Source organism: Python bivittatus, unplaced genomic scaffold (assembly GCF_059951505.1).
Source record: "Python bivittatus isolate LINGU-HERP-01145 unplaced genomic scaffold, Pbiv_v1 ctg000400_np1212, whole genome shotgun sequence".
NCBI classification, from domain to species: Eukaryota; Metazoa; Chordata; class Lepidosauria; order Squamata; family Pythonidae; genus Python; species Python bivittatus.
The window spans coordinates 5,481,240-5,495,593 of record NW_028277073.1 but is presented as its reverse complement, the minus strand read 5'-3'; the positions used below and the strand labels follow the sequence as shown (position 1 = coordinate 5,495,593).

The 14,354-nt window shown below is 41.4% G+C and overlaps 1 protein-coding gene across 1 annotated transcript in view; it reads left to right on the top strand.

The window, feature by feature from the left end:
- Positions 1-224: 224 nt before the first annotated feature.
- The window catches only part of SLC29A3 (solute carrier family 29 member 3), a 37,296-nt gene continuing 23,166 nt past the window's right edge, over positions 225-14,354 (top strand). Inside the window, exons 1-2 of the mRNA XM_007432116.4 lie at positions 225-731; positions 3,256-3,557. Of these exons, the coding sequence (XP_007432178.1) occupies position 731; positions 3,256-3,557 (303 nt within the window). The 5' untranslated portion in view covers positions 225-730. The remainder of the gene's footprint in view (positions 732-3,255; positions 3,558-14,354) is intronic.

Here is a 14,354-nt window from a genome sequence, read left to right as displayed (position 1 = left end):
AAAGCCTGATTTCTTTGACGAAGGAATTCTAGCCTAAGTCTAGATGGCTCACTGGTTTACCGTAGTATCTGCAATTACATCTGTGTTCAGGAAATCAGCTGTAAACAATGCTGTACAGCAGGTTATGCTGACAAATGATTAACGTCCCTCGCTGCTTTCAATCGTAAGTAGTTAAGGAAGCTGAGTTATTAATTTACTTGTTCTGAAAGACTTTGGAGAGTGGGGAGCACGAAAGTAGCCCAAAATCCAAACTTCACAATGGGGAAAGCGTTTTCGTAGGCTCCACCAGAGTGTCATCAAAAAACGGCAAACGTTCCAAATCTGAAAAAGACGCAGCCCATGGATCTGTGGGGTTCTTGCTGTCGCCCAGATCCGAGAGCCTTTTCAAAGGTTAGGATTGAGCCCCTTAAGAGAAGAACCCCGGCGGTGTCCAAAGGAAGGTTTTCGGAGCATCTGTGCGATGTTTCCCGAGGCGAGCGAAGGCGCACCTATTGGCGCAACCTGCATTGCAACCGTTCCGGGACGAAGAGCGTGAAAATTAGGATTTGCCTTAATCCTGGTGCGAGCCAGCGCTCTAGGCCGCGGAAGGGCGGCCGGTTTGCTGCGCGGCTCCGCCCGGCTGCAACGAGGGAGCAACCCCGGCCAGAGGCGGCGGGGAGGGCGGTCGCTGGGAGGGGTTTTGCGAGGGGCGGCGTCTGAGCTAGATGAGGAGGCGCCCAGAGCCGGCGACAGTAAGTGGCTTCTTTCGCGGGTCTCCAGGTCGCTTTGCGCGCCCCCGCCGGGGCATTGTCCGCCTTTGCTCTCGACCTGTCTCTTCCTTCCTCCTCCGCCTGCTTAGCCGTCCGCTTCCTGCTCTCAAGGGTTCCCAAAGTGGCGGTCCTCTGCCCAGGGAAGCTGTGAGCATATGCAGGGGGGCTTCGCTTTTCTACCCTCCCGCTGTGGATCGGGGCTTTCAGATTTTAACGCGCATCCTTTGGGCGCGTTCGAACCTCGCTGCTTCGTTTCCAGCCTCTGTGGGCGAACAGCTACGAATCCCCGGTATAATCTTTAGCTGCTCGCTTGAGTGCGGTCGCAGGGGGTCTCCACGCTGCCCTCCTTGCAGCGGGGTCTAACCCTTTCTGGCAAATCCCCCCGACCCCGTGAAAAGAAGATACATTTCCGGCCTGGATGGGGAAGTTTATTTTCTGCTCCTTTGTCAAATGTGCAGGAAGCCTGGCCGACTGGGTGTGCGTGGGTGCCATCAGTTTCCCTCTTGCTTACAAACCAACTTTTGAACGACTCTGACACTCCTGTGCCTGGCTGGCATAGCCCAAAATTGCCAGTCAGCTGTGGAGCAGCAGGCATCTCTCAGTGTTCATCTTTTCCAGGGTCAACCCAGCAGCTCTCCTTGGTTTTTGGTTTGGGGTTGGCATAGCCCTTCCCCATATGGTGCTCTTGAGTGTGTTGGGCTACAGTTCCCATTATCCCCAGTCAGGAGAGTAGCTGGGGAGAAGGGAGCCCAGACATCACTGGTGTGAGACATAATTATCCAAGGAACTGGGCTGTTATAATCTAGAGTATCTTCATCTGATTTTTAAACCTGAGACATCTATTGGGCGGGTGTCCTTCCTCCCTTCCCTGCAGCCAACAGCTGCCCTATAGCCCCCCCTCCAGGGGTGTTAATTATACACCAGAGCCCTTGGTCTTGCTTTCTTTAAAAAGCAAGCTAACAATTCAGGTTTTTTGTAAGTAAAGCAATAGCAAACTCAGCACATGCTCTCAAACCCTCCCAATAAAGCCACATGACAAAATAGAGTTGGAAGGCAGATTTCCATGATGACTTACCGGTACCAGTAAGCACCAGTGTGCCTGCAGACACTGCCTGGGCACTCATTAGACTCTCTGTCCCACCTGACTTTTTAGATATTTTAGATTATTTAAAATGTTTAGGAAAGGGCAGACTGCCAGCCTGCAATATTCTCTGTTTCCAGTTGCATTTATGGGCACCATGTCACCCGTAAGCATTCCTACGCTGAAAATAATTAAGAATGGGATTTCTTTGGAAGTCTGCCCATTTGCCCAGAAAAAAAGTGAAAGGGGAGAGGGGTTGTAAGGAGCATCCATACCAGCAGAAACATCCTCAGGGAGGGTCAAAAATGTCATGATCAACACTACATGATTAAAGCCATGCCACTTTTTTACATGTGTTGTATATGTGCCACATTAAAAAGGCCTCTGGTCAGCATCTTGACTTTTTTGCCCACCCCCCTGCAGACACTCCTGCTCACCAGCTTGCCTTCTGCCTAATGTATGTTATACCAACTACAACAGCCATGTTCTGAACAATGAAAGTGTCCTATGCCGGCCTTTTTGTCCAAGTGCCCACTCAGGACTCTATAAAATCAATTGATTATGGCAGGGTCTCTATCTATCTGTCTGTCTGTCTGTCTGTCTGTCTGTCTATCTATCTTATAAATAAAACATTCCAAATATAACTGCCAGCCAAACAAAAAAATTGGGGGGAGGGGGCTAGATTAGTATACAATGCCTAACAATTTTTCTGGTCATCTGAAGTTACAGGACCTTCCACAAATGCATTGAGAATGTTTAGTCTGTTGCTGCAGCTCTCACTGACAGATGGGATTTTGTTTCTCAATAGAGTCAAGAGTAGGGTTACCAGATCTGGGCTGCAGAACTCTGAACCACCACTAGATGGCAGGAAAGAGTAAATGTTCTGTATCTTTGTTGCCATCTCATGGTTCTCTGGAGTGGTACAGACCTTATCTGGTAGCTCACTAGTCAAGGAGCCTGCATCCTTTCATGGAGAAGTTCTCAGCTTCAATCCCTGGTGTCTCCAGGTAGGGTTGGGTAAACCCTCTCCATTCTGAAGAGAGCAAAACCAATCACTGAGAATATTGGGCTGGAACAGCCAGGGTCTGACTTGGTACAAGGTATGGTAAAAATCTTACTATTTACTTAGCAAAAATGCTAAGGATCTGAACTAAGGTAGACCAGTATTCCCATCATCATCTTCCATAAGATCAGAGCTGAAGTAAGAGTACAGGAGCTAGGTGAAATCCCCATTGTGCATTTTTATCTGAAATGAAGCTCTAACTTAATTTGTAGCTCTTAGTTGCGGCAAAGAATCAAACCATATAATGGTTCTGATAGAGAGAATTTACATTAGTAGGTCTAAAAGACATCAAGTAGCAAAGGGTTTATGATTAATATATTATCATAATAACATTATTATAAATATACATTTTTTCTTAAAAGTGTCTCTTGATGTGGAGGATAAAGATGATGACTTCCACTCCAGCACAAACCTTTTGTACAAGCCAGTGAGCCCCACGATCGGAGAAGAGAAACCAGTCCTTGACGAGCCAGTGGGAAACCAGCAAGTTTTCGGCAATCCTAAAGACCACTGGAATGCCACCTATATTATTTTCTTCCTTCTTGGGACTAACTCTCTCTTGCCCTTAAACTTCATCATCACTGCAAAGCATTATTGGATGTATAAACTTCAGAATTGCTCAGAAGAAACTTCTCTTGTAGAGCAGGGATCCTCAGATATTCGTGTAAGTATGGCATTTTTGTGATTTAAGTTGACTCTGCTCACACATCACTTTCTGTATAGATCTGAGGGTCCTGTTGTCATTAGTAGCAAGTACAAGTGAAGCACAGCCTGCATATTGATTCTCAGTATCTATTCAGTGTTGATCAAAATAGCAGTAATAACGCTAACATTTCTAGAATGAAGTTGCCTTCATTATCATGTCCTCCCACTTAGCTTTTTGTGATTATAGTTTTATTTTGCCATTTTTTTCCCCCATTCACTGGAAATGCTAGAGCAGTCCCCTTGAAAATCATTGCCTCATCCTGTCTTGCTCTTAGTAAGCCAGTGTGGTCCAGTGGTGGAAGTGTTGGACTTGAAGCAAGGACATCCAGGTTCTAATCCACTCTCAGCTATGGAAGCCCCCTAGATGACTTTGGGCCAGTCACTCTTTCTCAGTCCAACCTAACCAAAAGAGCTGTTGTTATGAGGAAGAACAGGAAGAGGGAGAATTACCTATACCAGTCTATAACTATATAGACTGAGAGTTCAGTTTCTGCACCCAAGCAGAAAGTCAAATCACACTTCACGTGTAATGATCTTCCAAGCAATGGTTGTTTGGTCTATATACCTCCAAGCAACTGTTTCAACTTCAGTCTTAATCAGAGCACCAATATTGAAGGAGGCGATGTATAAAACTTTAGCCCTTTGGCATTGCTCTGGACTAGATTTCCGCTTCCAATAGCCTTGAGTTTCTGAAGGGAAGTTAGGATATAAATCTAGCAAATAATTAAATGTTAAGTGTGTGGATTGCTGACATTGCATTATGAGTCTCCATACCAGACAGAAGTCAGAGTCAGCTTCTCCAGTGGAACTTGTATTTCTTATATAGAAGCAGAAAATCAGGACTCTGGTAGCACCTTCTCAGACTACAAATTTTATTAAAAGGTATACGCTTTTACTAAATGTTTTAGTCTGAAAAGGTGCTACCAGACTCCTGATTTGTGGCTACCATAGACTAACCCAGCTCTCCTACAGTGTATAGAAGCAAGTCATTGATTGGCTTCAGTTGGGTCTGCAAACACATATCTGATTTCTGTCAATAAACAACTGGGTGTTTTAATTTGGAGAAATGTAAAACAAGGTGGGAAAGCAAGTGGTAGGTAGGGTGATGGCCTTCTGGTTTTTGGAAAGGCAACTTCCACAACTCCTTGCCATCAGCCACACCTGCTGGACTGATGGGAGGTGAAGTCCAATGCAGCTGGAAAGTAGCAGGTTTCCTACTCGTGTACAATTCATATTCCTACAATGTATAGAAAGTATACAGTTTGTGGAGAAATTGATACATGACACGTTTTTCTTCCCTATCTCTGGATTTTTCTTCCACTGTGGGAAATAGAATTTGGAATTAGATGGATCTTTGTTTTAAGCAGTGAAATTGACTTGCAAAAGATTCCGGACAGATGAAAGGATTGGCTTTGTCACACAAAATTGTTTCCATCTGATCCTTCAGGGTTCTTGTGTGTCTGTGTTTGTGTCTGTGTGTAGTTTCTTGCAAAAGATAGTTGGGGCAAAAGGCACATTTCTCTTCCAGTGCTGTAAAAGGGAGGGAATTTTCACTATCAGCAACGCCTTCTTAGGACTGAGAATTTTTCAAGGCTTTGGTTTAACCATCTAAATCAGTTCACAAAAATTGCTACCTGTAAAAATGTTCAAAAGCCTGTCTAGCAGAAGAAGAATAGAGAACATAATTTTCAGGACCCCCCATTTTGTTTCTATATGGGATGCACAGGTGGGACAAGGAGATCCCATTTCTTCCACACTATCCACAAGATCTTCCTGGTCACCCCGGTTAACCAAGCTAGAACTTTAGTATAAATTTGTATTTGTCTAGACTCATTGGCTATATTAGTTTTATTTCAGACACTTAAGGGTTGCTTTTAATGAAAGGGGCATAAAACAAATTTGTGGTCTGTCTTTAATACCGGAAGCTCTCTCAAACCTCACTGCTCACCCCAACTCCTGAAAGAGATTGCTGATATTTAGAAGTGGTGTGTGTGTTTGGGTGTGTGTGTATAAAGCACACATAGAGAGAGATGGTTCACTGCTATTACTTTAAAAATAAATGTATCAATAAGACACAAGAAAGGGTATGAATTTCCAGCCTTGAGATAAGAGACTTTGCTGAGCCTGATAACTCAAATGTTTATAGCTTTTTCAGTTGCCCTGGCATCGTCTAATGGTGTTAAGCTCACAGACTTACTGAGACTTTGTTATAATATATGGACCATGACAACTTTCCAGCTGCATAATTGTAACTACTATTTAAATCCGGAGCTCTATCAAACAAAAGATCAGTCCAGATCACAGTGTGGCAGCTCATGTTTGGATCTGATATGCCAAGATAGAGACAGAATTCTCATAATAGGTTTTGGGAATGCAGTGCGCTACATAGTCATCACATTCAGACCTCATGTTCTCTTCCGCCATGGCAAGTTCAAGAAACAGATTTTGGAGGCGTGAATAACTATTAGGCATACAAGACTGATCTGAGCTCAGTCTATTTGTCTTGTAGCTAGGATTAATAACAGAATTAGAGAGGAGGCAATGTAGCTTACTCTTTCCAGGTACCACCTTTGGAAAAGGTAGATGAGAGTTCAACTTCTGCAGCCAAACAGAAAGTCAAATCACACTTCACGTGTAACCAGATCTTCTAAGCACTGACTGTTTGGTCTATATAACTCCAAGCAACTGTTTCAACTCCAGTCTTAATCAGAGCACCAATATTGAAGGAGGCGATGTATAAAATGTTAGCCCTTTGGCATTGCTCCGGACTAGATTCCCACTTCCAACAGCTATGGGATCCTCAACAAGAGCTTCCAAGGAAGGTGAACTAGATTCAGGAAATAGAGGGGAAGAGGAGAACTAAGCATGTCTACCTATTCTGTTCCAATAAAAATCAAAATTCCCAGAAGCTGAATGCAAGTTGTCCTTTAAAAATGTAGAATCAAGAAGTTGGGAGACACAACAGTAACAGGTCCAGAAGATTCTTCATATGTAACTTTTTGCTCCTGGAAAGAGCAAGTGGATAAGATGCCTGCCTTCCTAAATGTTCAACTTTCTGCCAGCTTTCCACTTTTACTGATGAAGCTTCCAGTCAGTTTATATACATACCTCTCTTTCTCAGTTTTCCTGATACAGATCTCATTTTCAGTTTGAGAACAGTCTCCTGCAAATTAGCAAATAAACAGTATTTTTTACTCTGTTTCCAGACATGAAACTTCTTTGCTTATTTTTAAGAACATTTCTTAAGTAGACTACAGCAAGAATGCGTGCTTTTAAAATGGTAAGAGTAGCTAGTTAAAAACATCCAGATTACACCTTGAAGGCTTTCCTACAAAGAAAGATTTTCACCAATTTCCAGAAGTTAGGCTCAGCCACAGAAAAATACCCTCTTTTTAGTCCCAGCTAGAGGTATCTTAGGAGTTATTTGGACATTCAAGATGGTTTTCATGATGATGTAAACATGCAGGCAGGTTGATACTGAACAGCAAGATCCTTCTAGTATTCTGGTTCTAAACTATGTAGGGTTTTAAAGTCAACTGCAGCACTTTCAACTGTAACCAGTAATGGAGTAACATCTTCCCTGTTAATTGACTAGGTTGCAGCCTTTTCACCCAAATGTAATTTCTGAATATTCTCTTGAAGTGTTCTGCATGTGGCCAATTGCTCTGCTACTCCCCGGTGGTCTCCTGTCTTCTAAACCAAGACAAGGTTATTCTGGTGCTGCTATGTGCTAAGACTTCTTTACAGTGTAGTGCAGTAATCCAGACATCATGGATCTAAAGCATATGTCTCCTTGAACAAATCTGAGTTGTTTAGGCTTGGCATAGCAGTCTAAACAGAATAAAGATACTCCTGGGGATTGGTGATATTTGAGTTCAGAAGAAGCAATCAATTTGTGTTCTCAAGAGGAATGCTATTGTTCAGCACGGATTGAACCCCAATTCCCAGGTCAGTTCTATTGCCCAAGCACAATTCTTATCAGAATTCAGCTTCAATTTTTAAGCCAACATTGACTATCTCTATAAGATGTAGCTAACATATCTCTGTCAAATGTTTCAAGACCTTTACTACCTGTTTGGGATGAGATGTAGAGAAGAGAGAAAGTAAGGTTTCATCTCCTTATTAGTGACTTAAAGCTCCAGGGATTTATGTAGATGTTAAATAGTATGGGGGATAGTATAGAACCCTATGAAATGCCATAGGCCAGCAGCCAGAAGGACAACGGATAAGTCTCAATGCTAGCTGCTTGTTTTTCATTATTATTATTTATTGAATACTTGGAAGAACATACATAAACAAGTCCAAGAGAGAACATGAAAGAAGAGTAAAATAATATAATACCAATAAATAAACCAGAGATTTAAAATGTCATGGATCTCATAGCTTTCCAAAATATCCCTTCATTATGAATAGATACATTACATGTATCATGTTAAGGGTCTAAGAATCACTAGTGAACGTAAACTAAAAATGATTAACATTTTTAACATAATAATGGTCAACACAAGATAAATCAAATGTTCAGTCCATATTATTAATAATCTATGCCGTCCAGATTTCTCCCCTCTCACGTAATTATCAAATGTATACTTTTATGAAGGAGAAGGTACTAAGAAATTTGTTCAGTGGGGAGCTAAGAATTCATTTAGATTGCATGACTTAATTACTAGTAAGACAAAGATAAAATCCTTTGAAACTTCTAACTTCACAATGGTCCAGTTTACCTGATTGGGTTCATTATCTTCAGATACATAGCATAGGTTCAGAAGAATTGCAGAAGCAAGGGGAAATGCTGAGAGATTTGATTCAACTAAATTTGAACATACGTAACTCAGCACAAGCTTCTAAGATGGTTCCTCCAGGAAGGACTGAAGCTCCCATACAACTGTATCTCCAAGTCTATATGTGCTAGTCTTTCCCAAAGGGCTCCATGGTTGACATTTTCAAAAGCCATTTACTATATTTAGTTCCCCTATCTTTCTGTGTAGTTGGACTATACAAAGCATTAGAAAGGAGGCACTTCACAAAGCATGCTAGCACAAGCAAAATCGCTTTCCTTAAAATGCTAAAGCTGCCATGTTTCCTGACGTGGCTCCTATAACAACTCTCTAGTTGGCTGTATGAGTGTGTCCCCACAACAATACTAGTACTGGGACTGCTGGTGAAATAATAGTGCATGGACACAATTCAATCACAGCCAGGGAGAGCATTTGGAGCCATTGTGTGAGTCTTCCATAGGACATAGCTGCTTTAATGCTCTCAGGAAGGAAACTTCACTCATGACAACATTCTTTGTGAACCCCCCCCCCCTTTTGAATGCTTTGCACAACTGTCATGTGAAGTAACTGCTCCGTCTCCCCTTGTCTTTTCAGAAAGTCATGCTTCCTGTATTTGCTGCTGATTTTTGTAATGTAGCTGCTGTGACTGTCTAGGAAAACCAATTTTTGCAAGTGCTATCAAATTCTATCAGAGGCTTACCGGCCTATCCGACAAATTGCAAGAGAGTATAGGGAGGATTAAAGCAAAATTTGGACAGAGTAGCCTGAGCAGTGAGGATTGGCTGTTGGAGGGCGACCCTGAGAAAAGCATAAACAAATAAATAAATCTTGATCTTGAGAAGGGGTCCCCAGAGGACACAGAGGAAGTTTTGGGCCTTAAATTGCAGATGTAGGAAGGCTGTCTCTGTCTGCTTTCTGATTGAAATGTCTCTTGAAAATATTAGCTAGTTGAGCATGTGTGCAGGCGTAGGCATTACTGCATTAAAGATTAGTATGAGAAGAGAGCAAAGGAAAGTTCATCAGTACGGCTACCCTGGAGATGGATGGGTGGATCTCAAAATATACAATGAGCAGCAAATGTAGTGCCTGACCTTTAGTGTAAGACTGTGTTGCTGAATGAAGTAAGAATTGATGCCACTTTCTGACTCTTGACCCTTCTTGACTGCTCTGTGGCTTCAAAACAGTATGTTGTATGGGCAGTCAATAGCCCTGTCTTTACAGAAGCCCCCAAGATAGGTCTGCTGGGACTTAGTAGCAAAAATGGCACAATCCTATGGATTTAAAAAAAAACAAAAAAACTTAAAATAATTTCCTATTTTGAGTGAAAGTATTCCAGAATGCCTCTAGACAAAAAATGTCCCCTGAACCATAGTGGCTCCAAAAATTGGGGCGAGGGGAGGGGGGGAGGAAATAAGGAAAAGAAAAAGAAAAAAATGTTTCCTGGTCCCTTTCTAAATTCAAGCAAAGTACAGTAGCTTTTAATCATTCTTGAGGATAACATGAGGGCCTGAATAAACCAGTAGATGCTGGTTTTTGCCTTCAAAGCAAATGCAAATAGATGACTAATATGATCTTATCACCTCATTCCCGATGCCGAAGGAGCCTGGAAAGAGAAGAGGATGCTCTTATTGCTTCTTGCCTTCACAACATCTGGCACATGGAGAGAAAATATCCTATTTCTTTCCACACCCCTCCTAGCCAGAATAATACAATTTTGTGGAAAAAGAGTTCTGCATTGTTTTCTGACAGGCTTTGATGAAGCTGAATCCGTACGTGCCACTGCTTGGAAGCTTGGTACCAAGAGCTATTTCACAAGATTTTTACTGATGGTTGTTCCTAGAGAACTCAAGAGAAGGGAGGGACTTCATGCAATCAGATATCGTCTGTCTAGTAAGCTAATAATTGTACACCTTGCTTTTGGGTTCTGTTGCACCCATCCCATTTCTCTGCCAAAGTAGGTATATATAAAAACAAAAGGCAGATGTGGTCTGGAACTCTACAGGTGCCAATTATGGTCTATCTTTTTCCAAGTGCAACCCTGTTTGGAATATTGCAAGCTGCCTACAGTATTTTATGGCTTTTTCCAATGCCCTGGCAGGTGTGAAGAGGCAGCCTATTGCAGCCATGAGCCTCTGGTCTTGGCATGCAAAATTAGGAAGATGTCACTTCTCAATTCATGGGCTAGACATTCTGCTGTGAAAAGCCAACTGAGAACACTTGCTAGGCAAGTGTTAGGTGTAATTTTCCCCCCTAATTTTTGCTTCTTTTTTTCCCTTTGGATTTTTAAATTCTTAGTGAGGAAGTAAATAACTTCTCATGGTGAACATGAACACATCTATCATAGCAGGCAACTATAATATGTCGTGATCTTTTTTTTTTTTAATTCTCTAGCCTCTCCACCCCAGCTTGAATATATGGTTGGATGCTACTATTGTATTCATTTTTCAAACTCCGACATGGTAAAATTAACTAACTTGATTTGTGGCTCTACTGAAAATCCATGTTTTCCTACTTAGACAAATAATGCTATGCTTAAAAAAAAATCATACATTTCAGGTAAAAGAGATTGTGGGAAAATGAGTAATGTACATTTTTGTGGAATGTGTGGTTTTCTCCACCACAATGGAAATGATTTGTAGTTACCACCTTCCAGGATATTTTTTTCCAATTTCCCAATCTATGAGGCTATAAATTCTAAAAACCAGGAATTACTAAAATGGCCACTAAATGCAGTAATACCACCAAAGAGTTGATGGCCATGGCAGCTAGCAATCAGGGCTAGGCCTAGTTAGAATTTGGATGGGAGATTACCAACAAATCTTATGACTCTAGGTTTTCCTGGGAAATCTAACAGAGAAGAAGACAATGGCAGAGATATAATTGCCAGGAAAACTAGGATCAAGCTGGACTCCGGAGAGCCTTTACCTTTGATAGATTGTGCAGTAGATATATTAAATACTGAAAGCACTTTGCAAAAGCTCTGAGTAGACAGTACTGCCATCTTGCATGCTTTATGAGTTGGGAGTTTATAAACTAGAGATATGAGAGATTATGGTTTACTTAGAGGCATCCAGCATGAGCAGAGATCTGAGGATTGACTCCCTAGCTCCTTGCCCTCCAGTGCTTGCGAGATGCACTGAGATAAGTCATTCGCCAGCGCTGTAGAACATATGCATAAATGACCGAGTGACTACTTGCAGTGGGGACTTACTTTTATAAACTCAGTCAGAGACATTCCCGCTAGCAAAAGCAGGAAATAATTATATATCTTCTCTAGAACTGCATTTGGGTGGTGCTCCTGGCACATTGTTCTTTGCCTTGGTGGGTATGATGGGGCTAGTTTTATTTCTGAATGCCAGGGTAATTATTTCATTAGGTAGTAGGCTTGCAGAAATGCATACAGCTCTTCCTTCTCATTTAACATAGGAATTATGTTCCGCTTGAAACAAAACAACGGTAAGAAATGATATGCACCGACTTGGCGCACTGCTGTTTGTTTAGGATAACATCTCAGTGGATCCTGAATTATAACTACCATTGGAAATGAATCACAGTAAAGCAGCCCCAAGGTGTAGTGGAGGAACAGCACTGCACCAAGTTGCAGACATTGTGATTACACTGGTAGCAGTGCAGTCTTCTCTTTAATAAATTGTCTGGTAGCTACTGGTAAATAACAGTGTCATTCAGGAAAGTGAGATGGATTTCTTAGTCCCTCTCCTGATGGACCTCTCAGTTGCTGTGCTAGTGGGAAGGAAGGAATTCCATTCTCGGAAACAAGAATAGAAATGCAAAAATTGATCATGCTGCTCTAGCTAGCCTCCACTCCTCCGTTTGGTGTGCTAAAAGATTAGAAGCCTTTGTTTCCATGTTAATTGCTACCATTTTTCTGCAGTCAGCATGGAAATAATGCCTTCTTCCTAGCCAATAATCACAAGAGTCACTTCCTCATGAGACGGGCAGTGTCTAAATTTGAAATGTAAATAAAATCAGTAAAATAATATCTGTGGCTTATTGACACGACTGATTGAAGGTCATTTCATACAACCAAGAAACACTGCTTTGGGGTCACTCCATCAATTTGGTATGGTGTCCCTGCAACTTGGGGATATTTGTGCACCCAGAAATGATAACCTGATGTGCAGATATACAGAAGAGTGAAGGTACATAGCCATCAAATATAGCAACTCCTGCAGTACCTTATTAACTTGCACCACGTTCAGTGAGAAATATTTGACCGCTAACAGGCTGGCTCTTGATGGCTTCAGGGAAGGTTTTGATACGGGAGGGCTTGGCACAGTACATTTGAATTGGGTCATTTTAAAAAAACATAGTTCTTCTTCATAAAATACTAAAGCCAATAGTGCACTTTCTGCAGCCAACTTGTGTTTTAAAATTCCAGGCACCTCTTCTCTGCCTCAAATTCATTCCCTCCTGATGCTGATTTGCAAGGAGAAACAGCAAGTAAGAAGCAGGGTTTTTTCCCTTTTTTCTCCGTACCTGTTCTCCTTCAGCCCTTCTGGATCCTTGCAGCTTTCTTTAAGATGACAATATTTGTATAGTGATTGTAAGGCCTAGGGAGGTTCTACTCCTCCTAAACATCTCCTGTGTAAGTATGAAGCCAGGTAGTGCAGCCTGGCTGCTGCTGGTGTGATGGGAACTATAACCTTGCACTGTTGAATTCAGATACTCTGTTGTCTGTCTTTATAAGAATCAGATATTCTACCTTCCAGCCTCATTTCTCCTTCTCCTTGTCCCCACTGTTCCATTTATTATGGATAGCTTTTATGTTGGGAAAAGCAGCAAGATCCTAATTGGAAACATAACTAATTGGAAATATGAAAGTGGACTTTGGATAGAAAGAAGAACTGTGCATTGTTTTTCCTTTGCAAATTATTTCTGAATATATGCTCACTCACAGTTGTACCAGCTTACCTGCTACCCTAATGCCGGTCCCCTTTCACATTTATGGTATACTGATCTCAAAAAAATGGGAGAGTGGAAGAAAGAAAGAAAAGAACAGAACAGAACACATTTTTGAAAAAGCCTCTAGCTGTTCATCTGAAGATGTCTGACTCACTACAGGAAAGCTTTCTTGATAACAATGCAATTTATCCAATTAGATCAGCCTTTCCCAACTTTTTTATCCTAGAGGAACCCTTGAAATAATTTTCAAGTCTCAGGGAACCCCTGCATAAAAATGGCAAAAAAATAGAAAAACTTGAGAGTAAAATTCACTTCTAACTTACATAACTCATGTTTTACATTTGCAACAACAGCAAAGCAGCAGGCCAGCAGTTGAGTTGCAGTGAGGAAAAGTTTCCACCACTGCAAGCCCTAGCATTGTGTGGTGTGCAAAGTTCAAAAAACTTTTTTTTTCCAATCACAATCTCTCGTAGAACCCCTAGTGACCTCCTTTAGAATCTTCAGATTCCACGAGAAAGGTTGGATTAGAGCATGTAAGCCTGTTTTTCCTTTTTTTTGTTGTTTTTGTTTGCAGTAACTCTAAGGAAAGCTATCTTTTTGGTGAATTTCAGTGCATTTCTAAAACCGGAGATGGCTACAGACTTCTTTTTGTCGTATGACTGAAATTATGAACCTATGAAACAAGGTTTGGGATTTACTGTATGAAAATCACACTGAGTCTCATACCTCTTGTATATTAGTGAGCAGCCTCTTCGTTGGACATAGGAGGATAAATAAGAAAAAAAAATAAGCATTTTTTTAGAGAGAGAAGGTATGCTAATAAGAAAACTTATTTTGATCTGTGGTCTACAAGGATTTATGCTTTTTCAAACTTGTTCACCGTTAAAGGTCTGACATGAGACAGGGTCATAGATTTGAAACAACTATTTTTAAAGAGAGAGAAATTACTTGGGAGATATTACTTGGGGAAAATCAAAGCACGTGTCTTCCTTAGTTGTTTTATATTCTGATCTTTCCTATTAAAAACAATTGTTTACTACTTAGGACACATACGC